The sequence below is a fragment of the Erpetoichthys calabaricus genome, chromosome 2 (assembly GCF_900747795.2).
Source record: "Erpetoichthys calabaricus chromosome 2, fErpCal1.3, whole genome shotgun sequence".
In the NCBI taxonomy this organism is placed as follows: domain Eukaryota; kingdom Metazoa; phylum Chordata; class Cladistia; order Polypteriformes; family Polypteridae; genus Erpetoichthys; species Erpetoichthys calabaricus.
The window spans coordinates 100,079,612-100,107,396 of record NC_041395.2 but is presented as its reverse complement, the minus strand read 5'-3'; the positions used below and the strand labels follow the sequence as shown (position 1 = coordinate 100,107,396).

The window sequence follows — 27,785 nt, the reverse complement described above, 5'->3', positions numbered from 1 at the left end:
GTATAAATAACAAAAGGAAGTTGATCGAGTGACATATAGTGTCGGAGAAACTCGAAAGCTCAAGATCACAAAGTTGCAAAGTGCCCGAAATAAAAAAGAAGTTGTCAGATATCAAAGTCGCCGTGAAAAGGCAAGTCATAGCCCACCATCTGAGTGTCATATGAAAGTTTATTAGGGTACAGAGAAAAAAAAAGGCACACAGTGGGGAAAAAAGCACGAAATGTCAACTTTAATCTCGTAGTATATTTTGTCATTAAAGTAGAACATCATAAACTTCATCCTAAAATCGTTTATTTTACTAGTTTCTCAAATCCCATCATAACTAAAGTAGCATGTTAAATGCTTTGTTTTGTATTTGATCTTCTATGTGCTCTATGTGTGTGAATCACTATGTGCTTCTGGGCTTTCTCTTCCTCCGACAGAACACAGAATCCATTACATTCGTAATATTACAGCTTTCTGAATAATTAAAATACTGAGATGTATACGTGATATCATTGTCATGATGATAGGAGTTAAAGCATGTTATTAAACATGGGAACACGGTGGCGCAGTAATTGTTCATGTCTCATGCAATATGCTTGCTCCGCCATGCGCAACCTTCAATGAAATGGTTTATTGTAACAGTACTGTCTCTTTCAAATGTACAAACCTCCAATTCCTGTCCTTCCTTTTCTTTCTTCAAGTAACCAATCGCCACACAATCAGCTCTGTAATAGACGTTAAGCCATCTGTAAGCTTAGAACGGCGATTCTTCAAAACTTTTAAGGAACATTGAAATATCTTTGTAGTACGTGTTTAATTATTCTATCCATCTGTCTTTCTGCAGTGTCGCGCCAGCCCCAACAAGAATACAGCGTGAGGCAGGAACAATCCGTGAACGGAGCGCCAGTTCCTGGGTAGCGCTGAGGCACCGTGTCCTCACATGTTTAATTATTAACAATATAGATTATTTAAATTAAGTTAAAGTTTTATCTGTATAATATAATAAACATATTTTGCTGCATTTCATCTTAAATATGATATCGTCATCATATGTAAACACGCACTTTATAAAGTGGCTCAGGTTGTGCCATATTATAACTGTAGTGCAAATTTACAATGAGGCGATTGTACTTATAAGTACAAACAGTTCTACAAGGAGCACTTGATGGACTAATTGAGTATGTTTATAGTTCTTGGGATGAAACTGTTTCTGAACTGCGAGGTCCGTACATGAAAGGCTTTGAAGCGTTTGCCGTGTGAGGGCAGTTCAATAGACAGCATGGCTGAGGCAGCATGTGCTAGATGCTATATACCGATAATTCTCTTTTCGATCAGCTGCTGTAGATCTGTGATTCCCCACTCAGATACAGTGATATAAATATTCTGAGTGGTGCAGTGAGAGTGATATAGAAAAAGATGATCCGCTGTGACAACCCCTAACGGGAGCAGCTGAAAGAACAAAAAGAAGGTGCAGTGAGAGTAACAATGCTAAAGCAGCTATGGTATTTGGAATTCTTTGGCTATTCCCTGGACCATTATATTGTTACAGGTTAATTACAATCAGATGCCTTAAACTAATAAACAATATGCAGTTAGTTTCAGTATATTTATAAAGCCGCGTCAGGGATGTGGATCTAAAAAAGAAAGGGTAACCACACAGGAACAGTAGCACTGCTTTGACACTGGGTGCCGCCAATTTGCAAAACTGAGCGGAGAACTTGCATGCGCCAGGGTTGGAGCTACCGTGGAAATGTGCGTGGCTTAACACCAAGTTTAGGTTTTATACGTCGCGATTTGAACGTGGAAAAGGGCTTATGCAACATTTTTGTGCGTACGCGCCGTTTATACATGAAGCCCCTGGACTGCTGTTCTAATCATTACAGTTACTACAAAATGACTTAAATAATGCAGTGGAAATAAAAAATGGTGAAAAGTGAAAACAAATTTCCAAACTTAAACCAGGTAGCTTTTTCCAGTCATCAAAGAAATTATGGGCAGTTCAAACAAATATATGTTATGTCCAGTTGTAGGAATGACAGCTTCATGAACTGGAAAAATGTGGGGCATCAACCAGGTCGTGTAGGGAATGAAAAACCAAAATAAGATATTCTGGTTAGCCAGTATTCAGGTCACTAAAGTAATGGAGATGCGTCTGGGGGGTTGCTTGTGCCAGAAATTACACCTCCTTCTGGTAGGCTTTTCGTGGAGGCTGAACTGGAAGAGGCAATGTCAGTTGCCCTCACTGGGTGGTTTCACAACACTGCGGGGAAATAAGAAGATGACTGTCTTAGTGAAAACGCCCCCTCTTGTCCTGGAGGGTTAATACATACCTTGTCACAAAAGGTATTACACTAACCTCCTTGGTTCTTTTGTATTGGTAAACAAAAAGAAATGCCCCTAAATAGTACCTCAGCTTGTGCACCTTGTTTTACATTCATACTTCGCAATACTCACCCCTGGGAACCTCAGCATTGGTAGGCTGTATGTTTCTTGGACTACAGCTTAACTCAGTTGTCCACTTAGACAGCAGAACAAGGACATCTCCCTGTTTTCCTGCAGGACCTCGGTTAGACAGTAAAAGCCCTAACACCTCAGCGATTGCTTATGTCTGTAAACACAAGGTAGTTTCAGCGCAATAATTACAAGCTTTATTTTATCTAAACTTACAGAAGTTTAATTACAGAGAAAGCTAAACAGATGAAACCATACAACTTGTAGTTAGCCATGAGCCATTACAGAGTCAGCAGTTGTCCAGAGAGTGTTGCAGGTGGCAGAAAAACATCAGACGATCCTTTGCAAGTGGCAAGTTTCGAATGGGCAACAATCAAGAGAACCCAAAGAAGAGCTAGAAATAATTAGAGATGTTCTGAAATAATTAGAGATGTTCTTAAACTATCTCTTTTGTACAGTACCTTCATGACTGTTCATGAGATTTATAGAAACAAAGCAATAGCTACATTCTCATGCTAAAATGAAACAATTAATAATTTGTCAATTGCCATTTTATTGACTGATTGCTACTTCATACCTTATATAATGATATATTAAATAAAATGGTTTCAGTCACTTACTCTGTATGTTCTTATAATTCTAAACACTATTTTATCTTAAGCTTAAAGACTCAAACAATCTATTAGCCAATGCACTTTATAAGTAGATGCTTGAGGATGCCTTTATATTTACATACATCCTAGTATCCCTTTAGCCTATTTGTATATGTCCCATCAGCCCTCATGCTATCTTTAGCATACAGCAGGCAGGTGGACTAAACATGCCAAAAATACTGACTATTAAAGGTCTATTTAAATGTAGAATAAGCGTGATGCTAACTTCTCCTAGATGAGCTTTATGTATTTGTAACACTAATCATTCATTTAAAAACAACATTGAAATAATCATATCGTGATATTAACCCATCATTGTGATGAGAGATGTTTGTGGTATTATAATTTTTAAAATTAAATAAAGAATTCAGAGCAAGCAAACTCCAGGCAGGTGCAGGTGCCACTCCGCGGTTGATTGAGATGCTTGACTGATCGCACATTCATGTGCAGACGCATTCAGGTTGGTACGTTGAATAATTTGCGCCTCAAAGTCAATGAATTCGGCATATGCATCCAGCCTCAGCCTTAAAAAGAAGCTTGAGCAAAAGACAGGGAAAGCAAGAATGAGAATGATGAAAGAGCAAGACGCAGGGTAAAATGTAAGCTGAAAGTAAAAGAAATGGCAAGTTTGGGAGAGGAGCCAATGTGACATAGAGTGGAGGCTGGCAGTCGAGAAAGTGAGCCCCAGTAGAGCAGCGGGTTGGCTGACACTCACGAAGGTGCTGAGGTCTAGAAGCAAAAGTGGCCAACTGCTCCCGTGTAAGGCTGAGGAATGGATGTAGCAAGGATTGGCATGGCACCTCACAGACACTGAGGAACTGCAGAAGAGGACCCAAGCCCCGTTAAAGGCTTGACTGAGCCTGTTGGGAGACATTTCTTCATGCTGAGGACTGTTGCTTGGGTATAGTTTTAAGAGATGGATTCTGCCCATAGATTTTTAACTTCATTTTTATTAATTGTTTGCTTTTTTGGGTTTTAACCTCCAGCCACCTTAAAAACCTCACACTGTACCATTCCATTTGAACTAGTGTGGTGCTGAGGTGTCACCCATTGCCTGGCTGCACTTGGGTCCTAATCTGGGGATCCTGAGTTGATTTGTCATGTGGTGGGTGCAGCAATGAGCTATATCAGCATGTGCTCCTAACCTCTCTCTACCTTAACCACCACCTGAACACCTTTTTTTATCATGGCTTATTTATTTATGGATTATTTGGGAGCACTGCACTATTTTGCACAATGGGGTCTTAAACTCTTCACTACCTTTTTACTGTTTGTATGTGTCCTCATTTAGTTGGCTCATCCTTGGTTACATTATCAATGGCTCTGTGTTCAATCTGCCAAGGAGTATGGCACTAACTCGGACTGTCACAATCACATAAATTTTACGAGCCTTATTTCCAAACAAAATAAAAAGGATTATTTTAAACCTCTATCAAATATGTATCACAGAACACTTTAAACATCCCAAGTATTAAAAAAATCACTTAAAGCTTTAATATTCTCAAGCCCACTTAATCCAACTAAGGATTGTTGGAAACCACAGCCTATCCCAGTAGCATTGGTCACCGGGCAGTTTCCAGCGCTGAGAACAGGAGAAAACACATGGCATCAAGCAGAATTACATAAGTTGTATTGACAGTTCTATAGACATGTCTACATTCCATTTGTTTTAATGGACATGGATTACTTGAAATGCATTATAGTATACAGAGTATCACTCTTTAACTACCCTATTAAAATAAATTAAGTTCAATTAATTCGTACAAAGTGAATTTTATATTATCAACCCAGCATGCTATACACGATTACAATTAAGGCATAGTCAGAACACAACACAAAAGAACTAGCTAATGATGTCAATTAAATTAGAATAGCACAAAGATTTAATGGAGGGTCAACCACTGGAGATAACATATCTCCTCCGTGGTATAGAAAGTGCCAAGGAAATAAGGACAAATAACAGCCAAACAAAATACATTTCTGCAATCTATGAACACAACATAAAAAGCTGTATAGAGAACAGTTATAGTAGCTCTAACTCATGTATATCTTCTAAAATGTGTCTTCATGGCTGATTTAAAGTAAATGCTGAGAATGTTAATGTCATTGTGGGGAATGTGACTTTTAGGATATGACATTTTAAGACTAAATGATGGGCTAAGGACTATAGAATTGTTTATTTTGTATGTACTAGACAAACTATTTGTAGGCATTTCCTAATACAGTATGTGTTGTCTTGACCTAGAACTTACATTTATAACTGTCTCAGTGTTATGTCAGTTACATTTAACATGAGACCAATGACCTGTACTCATCAAGAAATGATAGCATAATAGAAGCATTTTGATTAGTATTTTTGATTAGAAGATTATCTGTTCTGTAATGTGCTCTGCTAACACTTTACATGGCAGAAACAGGAAATTACCGTACATCTCTACAATGAAGACAACTGTAAATCTACTGTGTCCCTTGCAGGTGTACCAAGAAATTGCAAGATCTCTAAGTCCAAATAATCTGAATGCTGAAAAACTGAAGAACATTGGTGAAGCTGCAGTTGGACTAAGCATCAGCCAGCTTGTAAATCTCAGCAAGGATGCTGTTGTTGGAAGCTTGGCATCACTAACAAAAATGAAAAGCTGGAGCAACTCCCAGAAGACAGTGTTACTCAAGAAGGTCTTGGGTTCCATGAATGTAAGCTATAATGAGTCAATTGTTAGTGAATTCAATAACAATTATTTCTTACAGTCTCATTTAGTATTTGAGTTCTGGTGTTAGGCTAACTGTCACTTCACCAGAAAATGGATGTCAGTTGTGTTCCTTATTGATCTACCATGCAAACTGGATCAGCATTGCTCAGCACTATGGCTACAGTGCTTCTGTCTTATTGAACAGCTAATCATTTGATGGCAGAAGGTAAATTAAGAAAATCTATTATTTTTTTAATTATAAAACAATATAATCTTTGACATCTTCAAATAAGTTTATAATTTTGAATGCTCGAGGTCCATTTTCACTCCTGAGAACTCCAATCTCTTCGTATTTGAATGGATCCATTGTCCTGAGTTAGAATCCTGCATCTCGCCACTCCCTCTCTGTGGAATTAGCACGTTCTCAAGATGTGCATGTTAGGTGAATTCATTTTGAGTGAGGGTAAGTGATGGCATGAGTGGGTTATGTTATGTCATACAGTATGTGAACCCACCAAAGTGATCATTTTAAAAAGGGAGACTGCCTAAGACACATAAGCAGCCCTCCAAATGTACTTTATCAGTGAACTCTTGCCAATGAGCAGTTGTTCCTGTCCTCCTAATTGTAAATTCACCAGTCTTTTTGGAGATGGCACTTTTTAAAGTCCCTAATCAGGGGTAGGCTGACTTTTTTAGCATGCAGGACTAAATCTATATATATATCTATATATATATATCTATATCTATATATCTATCTCTCTCTCTCTTTCTAAATAAAAAAAAGTCAATGTATGTGTGTGTGTATGTATGTATGTTCCAGTATCACCTCCGAACAGCTGGAGCAATTTTCAAGAAACTTGGTAGACATGGTTTTCATTGGTCGACTAAAAATACTGTAGGGTGAAATCAACCCTAACCCACCCCCTTCTGGGTAGGGTCGGGGGGTGATCTTGAGGTCTTGTATGCATGTTATCATCCAGTTGACACTCGTAATGACCACTAGAGGGTGAACTGGAAGTGACTGCCAGCATTCTTTATGTTTGAGCACCACTGCGCCCCTGTTGCTTTTGAAATTAAATAGAGTTGGCTGGATGATAACATACATACAAAACTAGATTTTCTTTCTATAACTAGATTTTCAAAAGCCCCTCCATCACAGAATACACTCAGTCATTTCAAAATCACTAATCAACATGATGCATACATCTTTGGGCTGAGAGGGTACTTTGGGGGGTAAAAAAAAAACTTGCACAGGCTTGAGGAGATTGTGCAGATTCCACCCAGAAAGTGAGTGAAGCAGTAGCTGGGATAATCACCATAGTACCATGATGGCCTAATAGAGCAAAACATGATTTACAGGACAGGAAATTGTGCATTCTTTGTTGGAAGACCTTTTGTACTCCCATTTTTTTTTTAATGCTTTTATGAATTCTTCTCTCATTACAGTATTTCTGTTTGGAGTGGTTCCTTAATTCATATATAGAAGTGGCTTACAATTGTCCACTTAGCAGTTATAACCAAACAAAGCAATCTGTACAAAATTTAAAATGTTCAATAATGCAAAGTAAATTATTTGGAATAAACAGTAAAGTTCTGTCCCTGGCCAAATATGAAATTAAAGTGATTTGTCAAACACAACACACAAAGGCAGTAAATGTTGCTTAACAACACTCCTCATTTAAGAATTTAACATGAAGGGAGTAATTCAGGTGTTACTTTACAATGTGTTCTGCAATGAGGACACAGTGCGACAGATGGGTGTCAATTAAAAATAAATTCCACACATGTTATAAAATCTACTGCAGATATACATAGAGCAAGATCTTTGCATTGTACTGTAGCTGAGTGTAGCACCTTAGGGACATTTGACATTTTTAACCCAGCATCAACAGAGAGGTCATCTGGTTAGAAAAGCAATGCTGGACTGCTGATACCAATGTGTCAACTGGCTGACAGTTAAAGCATAAAAAAGACAGAGTTGAAGTGAAAATAGTGCCTCATCAAACAGTGCAGTGAAACTGTCTGTTTTGATTTCAATCACATATATTATTTTATTTGTGAATGAAAAAACACAAGATCATCACTAGAGCTGTCTACCCCCTGCTCGTTTCTCCTGGTGTGAAGCCTAAGATCTTTTACTTTTTATATTATAATGATCATTTTCCTTTCAGCTTACTGGCGCTAACCTGACCCAACTTGGGAGTCTGGTCAGTGCTATGAAGTCCAGCACTTTACAGACTTTAAAAGGCAAAGATTTTCTGGATGCTTTCAAAAACAAGGATGTTACAGACTCCATGGAAACCATGCAGCCTGTTCAGAAGAAGTCCATCATTTCTAAGGTAGGAGTGTATTTAAATCTGGTTTATAGCAGACACAAAATTAGAGAATCAGGTTAAACATGGAAACCAAGGATATGCATAGATAGATAGATAGATAGATAGATAGATAGATAGATAGATAGATAGATAGATAGATAGATAGATAGATAGATAGATAGAACTTTACAGTATTTAAATTACAATACAGTAGATAAATTGATAAATTTAAATACTTAAATCTAGTCCTGTTTTCCTAATGGCATAGAAACCACAGAGGGTCTTATTAGATGGCTGCATACCAAAAAACATGAGGTTAGTGGTTGTGGATCTGGTTGGAGTGTTTTGCTTTAAGAATTCCAATGGGGTGCACTGCTGGAATGATAAGAGGACTGCACTAACAGAAAAATGTCACCAGGACAGGAAAAGCTGTCCAAGTCAAAGGTGACAAAATCCACAGTTGATCAGTGGACTCTGTACAGCCTATGAAGGCATGAGCGATAAGACACATTAAAATGGTGCTCAGGCCAGACTAGATATTGCCACATGCACATATCCCAAAGAGTGTGCCTTCTTTCTCAGTCACTGCCTTTCTTGCACAGATCTAAATATGGATGAATGACATAATCAGAGTTGAGCTAAACCACCATTTGGAGTCCTGTGGCCAGTGGGGGCAGCCAAAATGTACAGCTGTTATTTAACTTTACCAATATATTTCCCTTTTAAATAAAGTTACTGTATATACGTGTATAAGTTGGGTCTTGAAACCCGAAAAATCGATCGTAAAATCAGACCCTGACTTATACACCCGTTCAAAAATGTGACACGTAATTTTTTTTTACATCTTCTTGCTTCCTCCAATCTCGCATCAGTTTCTCAGACACATCGAATTTTGTTGCAGCAGCGCAGTTACCAATTTCTTTTGCCACTTCAATGACTTTTAATTTAAAACCAGCTTCATATTTTCTTCTGATCGAATGCTCCATTGTAAATAAGGGATGCTCTTACGATAAAGGTGTATGAAGGTGTAAGATACAAAAACCACAAAACAGTGCAAATGTTGCTTTGGAATAGTTTGGGTATTACCGTGTGGACACGTAGGCACAATACATAGGAAAAAAAGGCAGTGTGCTCAGTGGTTAATCTCTCAGGTGGGCTTTAGCATATCGTAATCTCTTGGACCAATAGCGTGAGTTTTGCGCATTCAACTTAAATGACCAACATTATACAATACCGGAAATTATATGGTAAAATCAAGCCCCGACTTATCCTCAGGAGAACTTAAACGCGAGTATATACGGTAACTATTACAAGAAAATGTGGACACTAGAAAAAGAAAGGTCAACATTCAATACCCTGGCTTCAATTACTTTGAATTTCTGCAACATGCATTCATCTTCTGTTAACCTCAGTATTCTGTTTAAATAGTAGTTAGACTCTAAACAACAGGGGGCACTCTAGCTATCCCTGAATACATGCTAAGGAGAGTGAAATACTGTAAAAAGGTTCTATTATTAACAACATTAACATATGGAGAGAGATCAAATATTGAGTAATAAAGTAAAAACATAAAATGGGCAAAACAAAACTTGGCTACCATTCTTGGTTTAGCACACACAGAATTTGCCCCTTTGTCTGTCTGGTCTGGTGTCTTATGCACTTGGTCATTACAAGCACCACAACATCTTCCTTCCATAAGTCAGAACTTTTTGTAGCTCACCTCCCAATCTTATTGACTGTCTGAAAGGAACTTTTCAGGTCTGACTAGTAACTGTTTCCATGCAGTAACTTCCAGGGTGAACACCTTTGCCTTGAACCTTTGGGACCAAGCTGCCTGAGCACTACCTGGCATCTCACGGTGTTACTGCAGTCCTAAGCCCTTCCTCTTTCTTAAAGGGTCAGGAAACCCTCAGGCTGCCTATCCATCATCACAGGTAATAAGACATGAAAAATATATCAAGGATCTCTACTGCCACCAATCATACCTGGTGGAGCGCCTGATTGCTTAACTGAACCCTGCCCCAAACCATCCTTACATTTTGTACCAGAGTGGTGGCTCTGTAGCTAAGAATTTGTGCTGGTATCTGAAAGGTTGCAAGTTCAAAGTCTGTTACTGCCAAAAGAGATCATAGTCTGTTAACCTGAAAAGTTGCTCCACGGCTGCTGTTTAATGACTGACCCTGTACTTTGATACCGAAAGGTCATGTAAAAAGATAATTTCCTCTCTGGGGATTAACAATGTATATATCACATCAAAAGCCCAGGGAGTATTTACTGTACCTTAGGGATTCCTATAACTACCACCACCTATACATGACAGCTCATTTATGCCGGCAGAACTACACCCGTTTCTTCTGTCAGGAAGTCCATTTTACAGCATTTGTTGTTTACTGCCTTCTCCTGACCTTGTCCTCCTCTGTTCTACACTTTGTATTTCTCTACGCTACTCCTGTGAGTCCATACAAAATAAATACTTTCTCAGTCCACAAAAAAACATTACATTTCAGAAACATGCAAAGTGACCTCCTTTCTTAGATATGCTGCTTGTGTGTGAGGCTTGATTTCTGTGTTCATTTTACAGCCTCTTCAGTAAACCATTCATGTTAAAATGCCATCTTATGATTAAGAAGAGGTTCCATAGTTAACGGGGAAACAAAAAGATTTTTTTCTGATAAAGAGTATAACTGGTTTCAAACCTCACTGTATGTCTGGCACACTGGAGATGATCAATGCCGCCATCATCTATAAAAACATTTTTGACAATTACTGTTTCACAATACAGTATTTATCATTTCATGATAACTGAAATTAAATACAGTACATCAGAACTAGTCATCAGATTATATTATAATAGTGGCATAGCTAGCTTGCTGAAGGCCCCTGTGCAGCGCCCTGAGGTGGGCCCCTCCTGTCTAGCATAACTCTTAGCAATTTATTTGCAACTACATACTAGGGGCCAGCTGGGCAGTGGTGTCCACAACACTAATAGATGACATGCTGGTGACAAACAATCCGGCTCTCTAAATGAAATTTGTAATAACTTTTTAAATAGCCACTGCAAGTTAGCAAACATAAAATAAATTGTGGGAATGGAAGGTGTGGGTAGTAGTAGTGCATGTATCTATGTAAAATGTTGACCTGCTTACTTTTCCAAGACAACCTTGTGAAAGAAGATGATTAAAATATAACGTAAGCTACAAAGTAGAAACTGTTCTGTGCTATAAAATGAAGCAATTTCAGTTTGTAACAAATTAAAACAATAACACCAGCTGACAGGATATTACTACACAATGGACCAGTTTTACACAAGTTCACGCTCACAAATCCTCACGGTAGTCACACTAATGCATAGTCAGCCATACTAAGGCACACAATAAAACAAATTTGTTAAACCTTTAAATCTTACAAAAATGGAACTGACTGACAAGTCAAAAAACATATTACTTCTAATATCACTAGTACTTTAAAATACTCGCTTGCGTGCCTTCTGTTGCGCAAAAGTTTCAACAATGTTTGACACGTCAAGTTGTCTGGCACGCTCGTTTTTGGTTCAGAGTATAGCCAAGCCACTAAGTCTGTCTTGCGATGTGGTGCTTCTGAAATAATTTTTGATGGGTTTTAACTTGGAGGACAATCGTTCACTCGCAGCAACAGTCACTGGTATAGTTAACAGTAACAAGTAAGCACAGCAAACGTCACTGAAAGTAGACGATAGTGCACAGTTATCTAACAGTTCAGCTTCTCCAAAAACAGTCAACTTTGTTGACAGGATGGATTGAAAACAAGCATGAAATGACAACAATTGAGTGCAAAACCCGGTGAAATGTCAGTGCTATAGCGTTCAACGAGAAGATCGGCAGCAGCAAACAATTTGTCGTCAGCCATAGAGGTCAGAGTTGATGGTGACAAGACACTGAACGTTGAAGCCAGTGCAATGAGACTGTGAAACCGCTGTTTTAGTTATTAAAAATTTTTTAAAAATCTATATAGCCCCAAATGGGTCCCCCAAGCTCGTAGGCCTGTGTGCTTTGCACAATCTGCACAATCCATTGCTACGCCAGTGTATTATACAGTGCATCCGGAAAGTATTCACAGCGCATCACTTTTTCCACATTTTGTTATGTTACAGCCTTATTCCAAAATGGATTAAATTCATTATTTTCCTCAGAATTCTACACACAACACCCCATAATGACAACGTGAAAAATAAAATAAAAAAATTGAGAAAGCACATGTACATAAGTATTCACAGCCTTTGCCGCGAAGCTCGAAATTGAGCTCAGGTGCATCCTGCTTCCCCTGATCATCCTTGAGATGTTTCTGCAGCTTAATTGGAGTCCACCTGTGGTAAATTCAGTTAACTGGACATGATTTGGAAAGGCACACACCTGTCTATATAAGGTCCCACAGTTGACGGTTCATGTCAGAGCACAAATCAAGCATGAAGTCAAGGGAATTGTCTGTAGACCTCCGAGACAGGCTTGTCTTGAGGCACAAATCAGGGGAAGGTTACAGAAAAATTTCTGCTGCTTTGAAGGTCCCAATGAGCACAGTGGCCTCCATCATCCGTAAGTGGAAGAAGTTCGAAACCACCAGGACTCTTCCTAGAGCTGGCCGGCCATCTAAACTGAGTGATCGGGGGAGAAGGGCCTTAGTCAGGGAGGTGCCCAAGAACCCAATGGTCACTCTGTCAGAGCTCCAGAGGTCCTCTGTGGAGACAGGAGAACCTTCCAGAAGGACAACCATCTCTGCAGCAATCCACCAATCAGGCCTGTATGGTAGAGTGGCCAGACGGAAGCCACTCCTTAGTAAAAGGCACATGGCAGCCCGCCTGGAGTTTGCCAAAAGGCACCTGAAGGACTCTCAGACCATGAGAAAGAAAATTCTCTGGTCTGATGAGACAAAGATTGAACTTTTTGGTGTGAATGCCAGGCGTCACGTTTGATGGAAACCTGGCACCATCCCTACAGTGAAGCATGGTGGTGGCAGCATCATGCTGTGGGGATGTTTTTCAGTGGCAGGAACTGGGAGACTAGTCAGGATAAAGGGAAAGATGACTGCAGCAATGTACAGAGACATCCTGGATGAAAACCTGCTCCAGAGCGCTCTTGACCTCAGACTGGGGCGACAGTTCATCTTTCAGCAGGACAACAACCCTAAGCACACAGCCAAGATATCAAAGTAGTGGCTTCAGGACAACTCTCTGAATGTCCTTGAGTGGCCCAGCCAGAGCCCAGACTTGAATCCGATTGAACATCTCTGGAGAGATCTTAAAATGGCTGTGCACTGACGCTTCCCATCCAACCTGATGAAGCTTGAGAGGTGCTGCAAAGAGGAATGGGCGAAACTGGCCAAGTATAGGTGTGCCAAGCTTGTGGCATCATATTCAACAAGACTTGAGGCTTTAATTGCTGCCAAAGGTGCATCGACAAAGTATTGAGCAAAGGCTGTGAATACTTATGTACATGGGATTTCTCAGTTTTTTTATTTTTAATAAATTTGCAAAAACCTCAAGTAAACTTTTTTCACGTTGTCATTATGGGGTATTGTGTGCAGAATTCTGAGGAAAAAAATGAATTTAATCCATTTTGGAATAAAGCTGTAACGTAACAAAATATGGAAAAAGTGATGCGCTGTGAATACTTTCTGGATGCACTGTATATATATATATAAAATATATTATATACTGTGTATATATATATATATATATATATATATATATCATATTATAGCATTGACTTCACAGCTTCCACTTATAGAAAAGTATTGGGATTTGTTCAAGCCAGTGGTATGAAATGATAACTCTGTTTAAAATGAATTGTAAATAAGTCTTTTTCTGTAGCTTACTGCATATTTTTCACATATACTTGAACTTAACAAGTTCCAAAGAATTTTCTGTTGTGGAATAATAAAAGTTTTTTTGACCTTGACCTGGTTCATATCTTTAATCTTGCCTGCAGATTTTAAAAGATAAATCAATCAGTGAGACTCTGAAGGATATGCCAGTGGCATTGTTTCCAGAGATATCCACCAAATCTTTAAGGGATGCTAATAAAACAGCTTTCACCTTGGATTTCCTTGATCGTTCCATTCCATGGAATAAAGGCCAGGTAGGTGGTTAAAGTTATAGGGTAGAAAGACATGAAATGTTCCTCTAAATAGGAAAAAAATCACACTTTGCATCAGGGTTGGCCAACTCGAATCCTGGAGGGCCACAGTGGCTACAGGTTTTCTAACCATTTTCTTCATTAGTGACCAGTTTTTGCTGCTAATTAACTTCATTTAATTGATTTACTATTTAAGACCCTTTATATCAGGAGTGAGCAACATCAGTCTGGAAGGGCCACAGTGGCTGCAGGATTTTATTCCAACCCAGTTGCTTCATGTGAAGTCATATATTGCTGATGAAGCATTTACTGCTCAAATGCCATTTTTCTGCTTCATTTAAGTTGTCTTGCTTGTTAACATTTTGAACTCTTAATTGCTTATTTAGTCTTAAACAGCTTCATTCATGGTTTTTAATTTCTCTTTATTAGCAATAAGATGCAAATGACAAAGGAACCATCAGTTCTCCATTTACACCAGTGTGTTTTCATCATGCACTATTTGGTTTAATAAAGTGCTCAGAATGAAAGTGAAGAGAAACTGAAGAACTGGAAATTACTTGTCTGTGTTAGAATTCAAATCATTTGGATGATATCTTTAGAAAGGAAAAAAAAAATATACGATTTAAGAATGACCTGACATTGTAGAGTTAAAACACTAACAAGGCAAGATAATAAATAAGATCTATTATTGGAAAGGATTGTTTTCTTGTTAAGCAACTGGGTTGAAATAAAAACCTGCAGCCACTGTGACCTTCCAGGACCGACGTTGGTCACCCTTGCTTTAAGTGGTCTCTTATTACGGTTTACTTACTCCTTAATTACTAATGTAACGGAGTCCATTACTGTGTACTTACAGTGTACACATTGGTAACTACAGCTTTCATTCTTATTCCTTAGTTCATTGCGTACTTATTTACAGAATAAGGTATGTAATAAAAAATTACATATTAATAATGTTTAGTTACACTGGTAATTAAGAATGAAGTGCACTTTAATAAAGAGACGTTTAATGTAAAGTGCTACTAAAAACAAATATGAGATCAGCTGAAGAGATTTTGAAATAGCCAGGCCACATCAGCTATATTATCAATAATAAAATTCATGTTCCACTACATTTTTTTAATTAAATAATTGTTTGGTTTTTTTTTTTTGCAGGCATTGGTCATCATAAAAAAACTTGCTAACAATATGAGCTCCTCTGATGACTTCAAGTACGTATCTAGAACTATACTCACAGCTTCAGATTTACCTTACAAAGTGTACTTACTGTGTACAAAATGAGAATAACAGAGCCCAAAGGTTTAAATACAACTTCTTTATGTATATTTCCTGAGAATAATGCAATATAATTCACCAGTAGTGGCGCCGAATACACTTGACTTGAGCACTCCTAGTTTTCATACTCTTTCTCTGTATGTATAGCATTCGTTTACTCAGAGGATGATTTTTTCCACCCTAGTGGCCCACTTCTTCTCTTCTTTTGTTGGCATCTTTTCACATTAAAATTGATTAAGTCAGTGTTTTTGTTGCAATTACTTAGTACGTTTTCCTTAATTTTTCACTTAAGCTGGCACTTAAGTCTTCAATTTGCCTCAAGAATGATTTAAGATATGAAAAGGTAGGGGAAGTGATGGCGAAGGTGGTAGGGATGAGAACAGAGCACCCGTATGCATGCGCTGCACGGCTGCCCTGCTGGCCACTGCTGAGAGTTGATTCTACAATAAAATAAAATAAAAATAAAAACAGGAATAAGCCTGGAGGTCAATCATCACCCTGAAAGCTGATAGTAAATGTCACATAGTATATATGTAAAAAAAATTTCAAGTCAATAAGTCAAACAGTTTTGCGAGCTACAGGTGATTTAAAATCCTGGACAAACAAACGTAGCGTATTATATAAGATAACTCTAGTTGTTTACAAGTAGATTACTTTACAAAACAGCTGTGAAAGTCTTAATTTGTAACATTAAAATTAAAAACACAAGATAAAACTTGATAAATGAGGGAAAACATCAGAACAACATACAATCAAAATTGAGGAAAAATAGAGATTTAGAGTAGGAAATGTTATCTAAACATAAAATATTAACTACTCTGCCAGCATGCCACTCTACATTATATTATACTATACACCGATCAGCTACAACATTAAAACCACCTGCCTAATATTGTTTAGGTCCCCCTCGTGCCACCAAAACCACTCTGACTTGTCAAGGTATGGACTCCTTAAGGCCTCTGAAGGTGACCTGTGGTGTCTGGCACTAAGATGTTAGCAGCAGATCCCTTAAAGTCTGTAAGTTGTGAGGTGGGGTCTCCATGGATAGAACTTGCTTTTTCAGCACAATGGGAATTTGGAGACCAAGTCAACACCTTGAGCTCTTCAATCTATTCCTGAACAATTTTTGTAGTTTATTCTGGTGAAAGAGGCCATCGTCAATAGGGAATGCTGTTATCATGTGAGTATGTGGTCTGCAACAATCCAATTTAGGTTGGTGGTACATGTCAAAGTAACATCCACATGATGCCAGGACCCAAGTTTTCCTAGCAGAATATTGCCAAGGGCATTACATGGCACTGTTGGCTTGCCTTCTTCCCACAGTGCATCCTGCTGCCATCTCTTCCCCAGCAACTCGTATGCATCTGGCCGTCCACATGTTCTAAAAGAAAATGTGATTTATCAGACCAGGCCTTCTTTTTCCATTTGTTCACGGTCCAGTTCTGATGTTCATGTGCCCCTTGCAGATGCTTTCAGAGGTGGATAGGAGTCCGCATGGGCACTCTGACCAGTCTGTGGCTACACAGCCCCATATGCAACAAGTTGCAATGCACTGTTTGTTCTGAAATCTCTCTCTCATGGCCACCGTTAAGCTTTTCAGCAATTTGTGCTACAGTAGCAATTTTGTGGTATTGGACCATTTAGGCTATCGTTCATTCCCCAGGCACATGAATGAGCCTAGAGTGCCTTGAGATTCTGTTGCTGGGACACCAGTTGTCCTTTCTTTGGAGCACATTTGGTTATACTAACTGCTGCATGCCAGGAAAACCCCAAAGAACTGCTATTTCGGAGATGCTCTGACCCAGTCATCTAGCCATCACAACTTGGCCCTTGTCAAAGTCATGCAGATGCTTATGCTTGTTATTTTTTCCTGCTAACATATCCCACCCCTTGACAGGTGGCATTGTTATCAATCTTATTCACTTCACTTGTCCCTGGTTTTAATGTTTTGGTTGATCGTTGCGTAATGACATAACATGATATTCTTAAACCCGCTTACTGAATATCATGGTTGCTTATGACAAAATCTTATTCTAGCAGGTATCAACCTACCACAGATCACTATAACATCTTAGGGCTGAATTATACACACATCCCCTTAAATTATCGTTGGATGAAATAATTCCTTAATTAGTTAAATTATCCTTCTGTTCAGAATATATATTACACATTGTTATTTAGAAAATCAAAAACTATGATTAAAGACCTCAACCATCATACACAGTCACTTTTCTCAACGCTTCTTTCTGGTAAATGGTATAGGACCATTGGCCCTTAAACCAGTAAATTCAGGGACATCTTATCTCCACCTTTGTAGGCATTACACAACTGTCCATTATGAAAACAAATAATTCAACAATTGTTGTACTGTTTCATTGAGACATGTATGTAAGAATTTCATTATACTTTGTGCACTATGTAATATGTACACGTGACAATAAATGTGAACTTAAATCTGACCTTGAAAATGTGCCATATGTGGGAAGAAAGCCAGTATACTCCTGAATACACTGAACAGGTACTGTATATCACACATCTAACCCTGAACTCCCTGAAGGCAGTGGCATTAAAGAGGATAATTGAAAAATTAGAAAGCATCATGACTAATGCTGCTCCTGCTCTCCACAATGTGTTAGCCACTGTCTCATTTCACTGTGGGGTGCTCTCTTTATATATTTTCCCATCATGCCTTCTTTCACTCTAGATGGTTATAACAGGCACATATGACATAAGGAGAATATTTCCTTATGAACATCATAAATTAAATGTACACTGGGTATACTGTATTATATTTACAGTTCCAGGTATTGCACTGGTGTATTAGTTTGCACTTTATTTTTACTGTTTGGCAGTATGTCTGTGTACAGATTATGTTCCATGTTGTTGTCAGAGAAAGGGAGTTTTTTGTCTAGGACAAATGGAATTATTTTTACTGTGCCTTTAGTTAACATCTTTAACACAAGGTCTTACAAGATCAAGATGTACTGTAGTACAAACATATTTTGTACAGTTTGGAGCATAAGCACGTGATGTGACTTGCATAGGTTCAAACAGCAAGTGACAGGCAGGTCTTGAAAATGGCATCCTCAAGGGCTTAAAGCTTAGTGCCTTAGCCACTACACTACATTATCTGCTTGTCTTGCTGTTATGTTATGTCATCCTACTCAGCTTGCTTCTCAGTACACTTTTCATGTTCCTTTTGATGTTTTGGTAAATGTTCTTTGAATGCTACAGTATCCTCCTATAGTCATCAATTTGGAATATTGAACGTGTGCCTACCTCACATGTTCAAGATGAGATCCAACCTAATGCCTGAGTGTTCTGCAAAGCTCCAAGCCCCTATTGTTGTATTATCTATACTGTAAGTGAAAATAGTCATTGTTGCAGTGTCTCAAGAAATAAATGTAAAGACCTCACTCTCTTGATGTCATATGTAATTTTCTTCTTTGCATGTTTATTATTTGATAGGAAACTTAGGGGTGCAGTAAAAGGCTTCACATGTGACCAAATAAGGAACTTATCTTTGGACACTCTGCGCACTCTGGCCGCCAATGAGAACATCACCCGGGATCAGGTCAGCATGTTAAATGTTTGGGGAAAAAGAGTGCAAGTTATGATTTAGATAGATAGATACTTTATTAAGAGACCAGTGACATGAAATTCTGATCCAAAAACCTTTTCTGTGATGTCCAACTCAACCCATTTTTCAAACACATTTGTGTAGCTGTATGATGTATATTTTTGTGCACCTAACCACCCTCCAACACTCCTCCTGGGAGTAACATCCCAGGTGCCATCCTATTCTCTTTGATCCAAACCTCACAACATGGCTGACTAGGCTCCATTGATTATCATTCCTTTTTTAAAGCAATCCTGTCTAGAGTAGGGTAGTATAATCTAGATCTCCATTTAACTGTTTCTTACTATGAGTAGCACGGATGCTCAAAAGAGTTTAGTCCTCTCATGTAGGCATATGGGCATATTATCATTTGTATTGCATTACTGCCCATGTTTATCTTTTGTGTCTAAATGGCTAATAATGGTCTCCATTTAAACATCTGTTTTTGTTTTGTTATTTTGAGTTTCAGTCATCCATTCAATTCTAAAAATCAATATATTGTAAACAGAAAAATCTGAAACCTTCAATGCTGTGCTTTTAACATGCAGTACAAAGCTCTCAATGCAAACCTCCACGGTACCCATTAAAACTAATTTCTGAGTATAAACTTACAAGAAGTCTGTCTGCCTTTTAAGGGACCTCATTGACCTCCTTTTAGTTTCAGCCTCTGTGTGTTGGAATTCTCCCCCTATTTTTTTTCTCAAACACATCTATTTTTAATTAAAAGGAAGCCCTGATGATTTATGCGCCATTTTTTCTTAACCCTATCGGGTTTTTTTCCCTATTTCTCATTTTTTTTAAAACAGAATTCATCTCATTATGAGCTTGGTTTTTTCCCAGTGTGTACTGATAATTGTGCGATTTTATTGGATTGCTCTTTGTTAAAAATGCTCTGAGATTATTAGGGGCACCAAGCATTTGAACAGTAAAGAAGTGGGAATCAGAGAAGTTTGACTCAGTCAGTCTTAGCATTTTCTTCATGTTTTTGCAGGCCTCATTCTGACTCTGAGCTGCTTAGCACAGAGACACTCTTACCACTGTGTGCAGTATAATAATGGAGATTTATTCAAAGAATGATCACATTTAATGTGGGTCTCTTTACTTTATTTGTATATTTGTTTTTAGGTCCGATGTGCCAGCAACTGTTATTTCAAGGCTATAAATCTGACCAATTCCAGTGCCTTTGTCAACATGACACAGGAAAGCATTAAGCAGATTCCACCCAATTTTATACTAATGTTAAGGTGAGTGACTTCATTGATAAACAGCTTGGAGTTTTCTTCCTATAAAATTTTAATGAAATTTCATAATATTGTACAGGCAGCATTCTTTTCAGTACACAGTTTCTGAGTGCAGGCAAATAATGCTGTGAACAAATTCTTGGGTAAAATCTAAATATAGCTTACACTATAAAAGCAGAATTAGTACATATAAAAATACAGATTTGTTAAAACAAACAGAAAACAAAGTAGAAACTGATTAACATAAATCGAAACCAACAATATCTGGCCATTAATTAATTTATGAACTATGGCCAGTTGACAATGGAGATTAAAATTGTAAAAGGGAAAGTCAAAGACACACACAGTCACAGTCCTGGAGAGCTCGGCCAACTGACCGCCTGCACCCTCCTGGGCATTCTATAGTAGAGTCTGTGGTGGGCAGTTCTGTCTGATGAGAGTTTCTTACCTTCTTAAAATTTCAATGCTACCATATCTGAGATGACTTTTCTATACAGGGAGTCGTCGGGTTATGAAACATTTCCATTCCTACAACAGTGATGTAACCTGAATTTTGACATAAGTCGAAACACACCCTAACCTATGTCACTTACCTATTCTAACACATTTGCAAAATCATAATCTGGAACATAAAAACACAACTAAGCCACAGAAAAAGGAAAATGACATAAATATACTGGACTGTACACTGTACTGTAGTAACAGAAAAAATGACAAAAAATGAGTGTAAAAAAATTCCTTACCTTTATTCCTTCTGATCGCTTTACAATATCTAATTTCACTTCCATCGTGATGGCTTTCCTCTTCTTCGAAGCACTGTCATCTGAAGACTCTGACTTTCGTTAAGGAGCCAATATAAGGGCCAAAAAGTCGCCAAACAGAGCAACACAAACAGATCACTTGTGCCGCGCACAACCAAACTAGTTTGCCAACTCCCTCACTCATACACTGCATTACTGCGTATTCTTCCTTTGTGCTCAACCAAACTAGTTTGGCCACTTAGTCTGTAAGTACAATGTTAATGGCGTAAGCCGAAACATTCACGTCTCAATTTTTTTTAAGTTTTTATGGGAGTGAGCGTTGTAAACTCGAAATACTGTATGTTGAGACGTTGTAACCCGAGGACCCCCTGTACATAGGAAAGCGGCTTAGTAGTAGAGCAGTGGCACCAGGTGCCAAATGCAGATGCAAAGAAGAGACACATGAATAGAGGAGGGTTAGTAATGGTTTATAAATATTGCATTGCATATATTTCAGCGCAAATGACTAACAAACAGAAATGCAGCATGTACAGCTAATCAGCAGCTCTAGTAAGGGTATTCTAAACAAACACAGTGAATCTTCAGCCTAGAAATAAAAGCTGAGATTGCAAGGAAATATCTTATATTAGCAAACAGATCATTCCACAGCTTTGGGGTCCTGTAACTAAAAGCTCAACCTCCTACTGTTATTTTATTAATTCATAGAATCTTAAGTGGGCTGGCCTCTTGAGATCTCAATGTGCAAGTACTGTAAGTAGTGATAAGTTCAGATAAGTAAATAGGGTCTTGGCCATTTAAGGCTTTATGTGTTAAAAGGAGTATCTTGAAATCAACCCTAAACTTAACTGGGAGCCAGTGTAAGGACTTGAGAAACTGGAGTTACGGCGGCTTGGATGGTATGATGATCCATCACCCAGGCAGTTTTGCTACCATATTTTGGGATAAAAAAAGATACCCCCCAGTTAAGATAAAGACCATCTGTCTTGAAAATCCATGCCCTTTCCAAAAATCATACCAATTGTTCACAAAGGCCATGTTTTTATTTGCACACTAGGTCTCTAACCAGCAATAGAGGGAGCACAATCGGCTATAAATCATATCCTATTTAATCTTGATAAGGGGCCAGATACAATTAAAATTCTGAAATTTTCTTTTAGCTTTGGTGCATAAAGATATGAAGTGAGAAACTCACTTTCTTCTGTGTAAGAGCTATAGTCTACTTCTATTTATTTTATATTGTTAAAGTGGTATATATTATTTTTATATTGTGTTATATTGTTAAAGTAAACTTTATGTCACTTTGTTTATTAAAATCAGGTTCATAACTCAGATAATTTTCACATAGAAGAGTTCTGAAATACACACTTTAGTAAATGTACGATTACCATATAATGCTTACCTTTTGCGTAAGTGACATTTCTATCTACAGTTCTGTTGTTCAAATTAGAGACATGCCGGATACCAACAGAACAATCTGCCCACATTATAAATGTGTAGTCTAAAGGTAATGACCATTCGTGAACGTAATAACTGAATGCCAGGTTACCAACATGGTCTTGGCAAACAGCTAGTAAACCACTTGGATCAGCGATGAAAGCAAATTATACTTCTGAAAAAAAATGTTCAACCTACAGTAAAGATTGGAGCAGGCAATCACTCCAAAATCCTTATACCACAGAATCCATTTTAATGTAACATGGGAATTTTCATTTCATTCATTACTGCTTCTGATATCTCACCTCTTTACTTTGTTGTGTTCACCGCCAGCATTTTGAGAGAAACCTGAGGCTACTGTTAACTTGGTCTGCACAAAATCTAATTAAAGATAAGTTCGACTCATTTTTGAAAATATAAATGCATTTACTGCATCACATCAAATATAATTCAAGTACAAAAATACCATTTCTGGCTGGCCTAGCTTTTATTTTATTTTACATTGTTAAATAGATGAGAGGTTAGCTTTGTGTCACAATTCAGATTATATGAGTAGCATTGTTTTCTACAAATTGTCCTACTTGGTGTTACTTCTAAGGGAGTTTGTGTGAACTTCTATTTCCTGCCTGCCTCATAGCAATAGAACAAAGCAACAGATTAACTAAGCAGCCTAAGGTGGAATAGATTCGCTCCCATGATTAAATGCATCTTCCTGGGGATAAGCAAAAACAAAGAAAAAAAAAGAAATAAATTTGCCAGTGAAGCACTTACTAGCTGATGCACTTCACCAGATACTCTCTACTACTCCACTTTTGTAGAGTTGTTCATACTTTCAATCTCTCCCTGAGGCAGTCAGTGGTCCCCACTTCCTTCAAGGCATCCACCATCATTCCTGTCCCAAAGAAACCGGTGGTCTCCTGTCTGAATGACTATCGCCCGGTTGCACTGACATCGGTCATTATGAAGTGTTTCGAGCAACTAGTCAAAGGTCACATCTGCTCCTCCATCCCTGACACGCTGGATCCTCTCCAATTTGCTTACAGAGCAAACAGATCTACAGCGGATGCCGTTGCGCTAACAATAAACACTGCCCTCACCCACCTGGAAAGAGGAAATACATATGTAAGAATGCTGTTCATAGATTACAGCTCGGCATTCAACACCATCATCCCCTCAAAACTCGTCTTGAAGCTTGACGACCTTGGGTTGGGGACGACCATCTGCAGATGGATTTTCTCTTTCCTCACAAACAGGCCCCAGGTGGTGAGAGTCGGCAAACACACATCCTCATCACTCATTTTAAACACAGGAGTGCCACAGGGCTGTGTGCTTAGCCCCCTCTTGTATTCCTTGTTCACCCATGACTGTGTTGCAAAACACGGCACAAACACCATCATCAAGTTTGCAGACGACACAACCATCATAGGCCTTATCACTGACAACGATGAGACGGCCTACAGAGAGGAGGTGCTGGCATTGAGTAATTGGTGCCTTGATAACAACTTGTCTCTTAACGTCAGCAAAACCAAGGAGATGATTGTGGACTATCGAAAACAACAAGGCAGAGAACACCAGGCCATCTACATCAGCGGCACAGAAGTTGAAAGGGTTAACAGCTTCAAGTTCCTCGGAGTAAACATCACCAAGGATCTCTCGTGGACCCTTCACATAGACACTGTGGTCAAGAAAGCTCGCCAGCGGCTCTATTTCCTGAGGAGGCTGAGGAAGTTTGGCATGAATGCCAATATCACCTCAAACTTTTACAGGAGTGTGGTTGAGAGTCTGCTGACGGGCTGCATTACCGTCTGGTATGGGAGCTGCTCTGCCAGCAGCCGGAAATCACTACAGAGAGTGGTGAAGGCAGCAGAGCACATCACGGGCAAGAGTCTTCCTGCCATTGAAGACATTTACCTCCATCGGTGCTTGCGTAAGACAAGCAGCATCATAAAGGACCACAGCCATCCAGCACGCCAGCTGTTCTCCTTGTTACCATCTGGCAGACGATACAGGAGTCTGGCTGCTCGGACTACAAGACTTAAGAACAGTTTTTACCACCAGGCCATTCGACTCCTCAACAGCAACACCTGAACACTTACATACACTTACATTACATCTACATTGCACTACATCTACATTGCACTACTCACACACACACTGTACCTGCACACACTCTGAATACTGACTGGAACATGCATCTGCACTTTATAACTTATAACTTCTTTTAAAACATACACATTTTATTTTATATGGCTTGTCTATTTTTAACTTGTAATCTTTTTTTTAAACTTTATTGGATCTAGGCTGAGTGACTTGTTTTTCTCGTCATACACATTTCATTGTATGTTGACCCTGTGTTAACCTATATATTACAAATAAACCTAAACCTAAACCTAAACTTTTTCTAAGGATCTGATTACCTCCATTTTCAATAACCTGTTATTTATTGACAAACTGCAATATGCACCAATCCAAATGCCTGCTCATCTTGACTGCACTTCAAACAAGCTGCCAAATTGGATGAAATCGCAAAGTGGACCTGAAGACTGCCTTATGTTTGCAACACCTGGAAAATAAAAGCAGGCTGTATAAGGTTTGGACTTCAAACCGTGAGGCTGTGGGTTCAAATCCTGCTACCGGCACTGTATGACCATAAGCAAGTCACTTGACCTGGCTGTGCTCCAATTGGAAAACCAAAAGAAACATATCCAATTGTATCATAAATGTTGTAAGTCGGCTTGGATAAAAGCAACAGACAAATAAGTAAATGCAAACAACTTGTTTTTTAATTGTGAGTGCTTAAGTTGCTCAGTTTCACTTTACTGCAGGGATTGTTTGTGTGAAGATGGAGAGAGTGACATGCCGGTGTGAAAGTAAAAGCAAAACAAAAAGATTTTAAGAGCTGCTCTACCATCCATTGTAATGGGCAATGTTTGTTGTCAAATAAGATAAACAAATTATCTGCTCTTATAGAGGGTCATGGCACATACAAGTACAGTGGCCTCTTTGTTTGGTCACTATTCAGGGAGTGGATGTCAAGTTGGTGCACTCCTACAAGTACCTGGGGGTCCACATCAGTGACAAGTTAGACTGGTTTTGTGACACAAAGGAACTAATTAAGAAAGGGCAGAGCAGGCTCTTTTTTTCTTAGGAGACTGTGTTCCTTTAATGTGGGAAGTGACATCCTTCATATCTTCTACAACCCTCTAATTGCCAGTGCAATTTTTTGTGCTGTGGTGCGCTGAGCTGGTAACATCACTTCAAGGAGAAGCCCACTGAATCAACACGCTAATTGAAAGGGCAGGCTTAGTTATGGGACACACTCTGGACCCCATGAAGGTAGTTGTGAAGGACAGAATGAAAACTAAACTGAGTATCATTACGAATAATGCTGCACATCCTCTCTCTGACACACTACAACTTAGGATTTTCAACCAATGCATTATACAGCAGAAGTGGGTCAAGAAACACCAACTGGGCCTTCTTCATACCAACAGCAATAATGCCTCACAAGGATTCTGACTGCTAAGTCAAAAGCTTCCTTTTAGTTATTCTGGTTTGTGTTCATACTATAGTGTGTGTGTATATATTTATTTATTTGTATATCTATTTATATATAAAAAAAACTAATTTCCCCCTGACAAATAGAGTTCTATCTATCTATTTATCTATCTATCTGAAAACTCTTTTCTCCAAAAATACTGTAGAACATCTGGCTAACGTCTGTTTAAACTGGCACAATGCTAAACATAATAGTATTTGAACTCTCGGCAGTAGGTATAAATCTTTTTCAATTTCCATAACGTAATGTCCATCTTCACTTCAGGATCTCAAAGGAAATTGTACAATATACAATATGTTTATACAAAGAAACTCACTCCAGTAATGATGGCAAAGCAAGCCATTAATATAGGCTTTTTAAATCTTTCATATAATCGTAAAGACTGAAATTTCAGCATTTTATTATTATAGATAAGGTACATTTTCAACTATACTAAAGAAACAATTTTGCATATCACCCAGAGGTTAAGTACTTTAAAAATGCCTCAGCAGCAGTTTCTAGTCGCACACACATAGAAAGGGCACTGATTTTTGTATTGATCTGCATTTGTTTCACTTATTTTTCAGCTGTACTTGTTTAAATCTCTAATCTACATACAGTGGTATACCAAGTATCAACCTGATCATTTTTTATGTTTTCAGAAGATGTCTATATTGGCATAATTTAGTACTGCAGTATGATCTCCTTACACATTATTTCTATTATTAATATCCAATTATAAATCATGTTCGTCTAGTTCAGGGAAACTGGGACAAAGTGTCTATGATAGCAACATAGGGTACAAGATGAGAACCAACCTTAGACTTGACACCACATCACTCAACATACATAAACACACAGACACTCACGCGTTCATACTGAGCCATTTGAGACTGTTATTGTTATTACATAAAATATCATATAATTCTCGGATTCACTTCATCTTATTCACGGTCCCTGACAGCCAGTGCCTATCCCAGCGACAACAGCCAAAATCAAAGCATGGGGTCTTAATCTATCGCAAGGCCCACACAACATCACAAACTCACACTGGGGCACTTTAGATTATTATTGTTATTATTTCTGAAGTAATTGTTATTTTCTGGAAATACTTAACAGTTACATTTTGGCTACAGTTTGATTACTAATATAACCCCGCAAGTGTTTCATCCGAGTGTAACAGTAAATCCAATGTAATCACCCAGCATACTCTTATATTAGCACATGACTGGTTATCAGAAATGCTGTTTCATCCCAACTCTTGGCTCCTGACTTCAGGTTGGCATTCTCTCTGTAAGGAGTTGGCCTGTTTTCCTCCATAAACGACAGACATGCTGTCAGGTTAATTACAAGGGTTATATTGCTTACTGTATGTATTCTGTTTAAGGCAAAATCCTGCCTTTCAATTAGGTTCTAGGAAACAGGAAAAAACAGTTTCTTCAACAGGGAAGGGAGGATCATAATAACTTCATGTCCAGTGTGTTTTCCTAGTTCATCTGCTTTGCTCCATTTGCTGAAGAGTAATTTTTGTCCCTTGAAGTGTTTTCTTTTTATTATGTATAATCCATTTATTTAATTCATTTTCTGTTTCAGCTTTGTTATTTGGTTCTTTAGAAATGTTACGAGGGACAGTGCCACTTTGGCAATTTTTTGCTTACGGTTGCTATGCTGTTGCTATGGCAAGGCAACCAGAAGTCCCAGCACCTGCTGTAACTGACA

The 27,785-nt window shown here is 38.4% G+C and overlaps 1 protein-coding gene across 1 annotated transcript in view; it reads left to right on the top strand.

The window, feature by feature from the left end:
• Positions 1 to 27,785, top strand: part of LOC114645314 (otoancorin-like) — a 158,201-nt gene that overhangs the window by 69,954 nt on the left and 60,462 nt on the right. The window contains exons 9-14 of the mRNA XM_051923129.1: positions 5,565 to 5,780; positions 7,948 to 8,115; positions 14,052 to 14,201; positions 15,354 to 15,409; positions 18,942 to 19,047; positions 20,218 to 20,336. Of these exons, the coding sequence (XP_051779089.1) occupies positions 5,565 to 5,780; positions 7,948 to 8,115; positions 14,052 to 14,201; positions 15,354 to 15,409; positions 18,942 to 19,047; positions 20,218 to 20,336 (815 nt within the window). The remainder of the gene's footprint in view (positions 1 to 5,564; positions 5,781 to 7,947; positions 8,116 to 14,051; positions 14,202 to 15,353; positions 15,410 to 18,941; positions 19,048 to 20,217; positions 20,337 to 27,785) is intronic.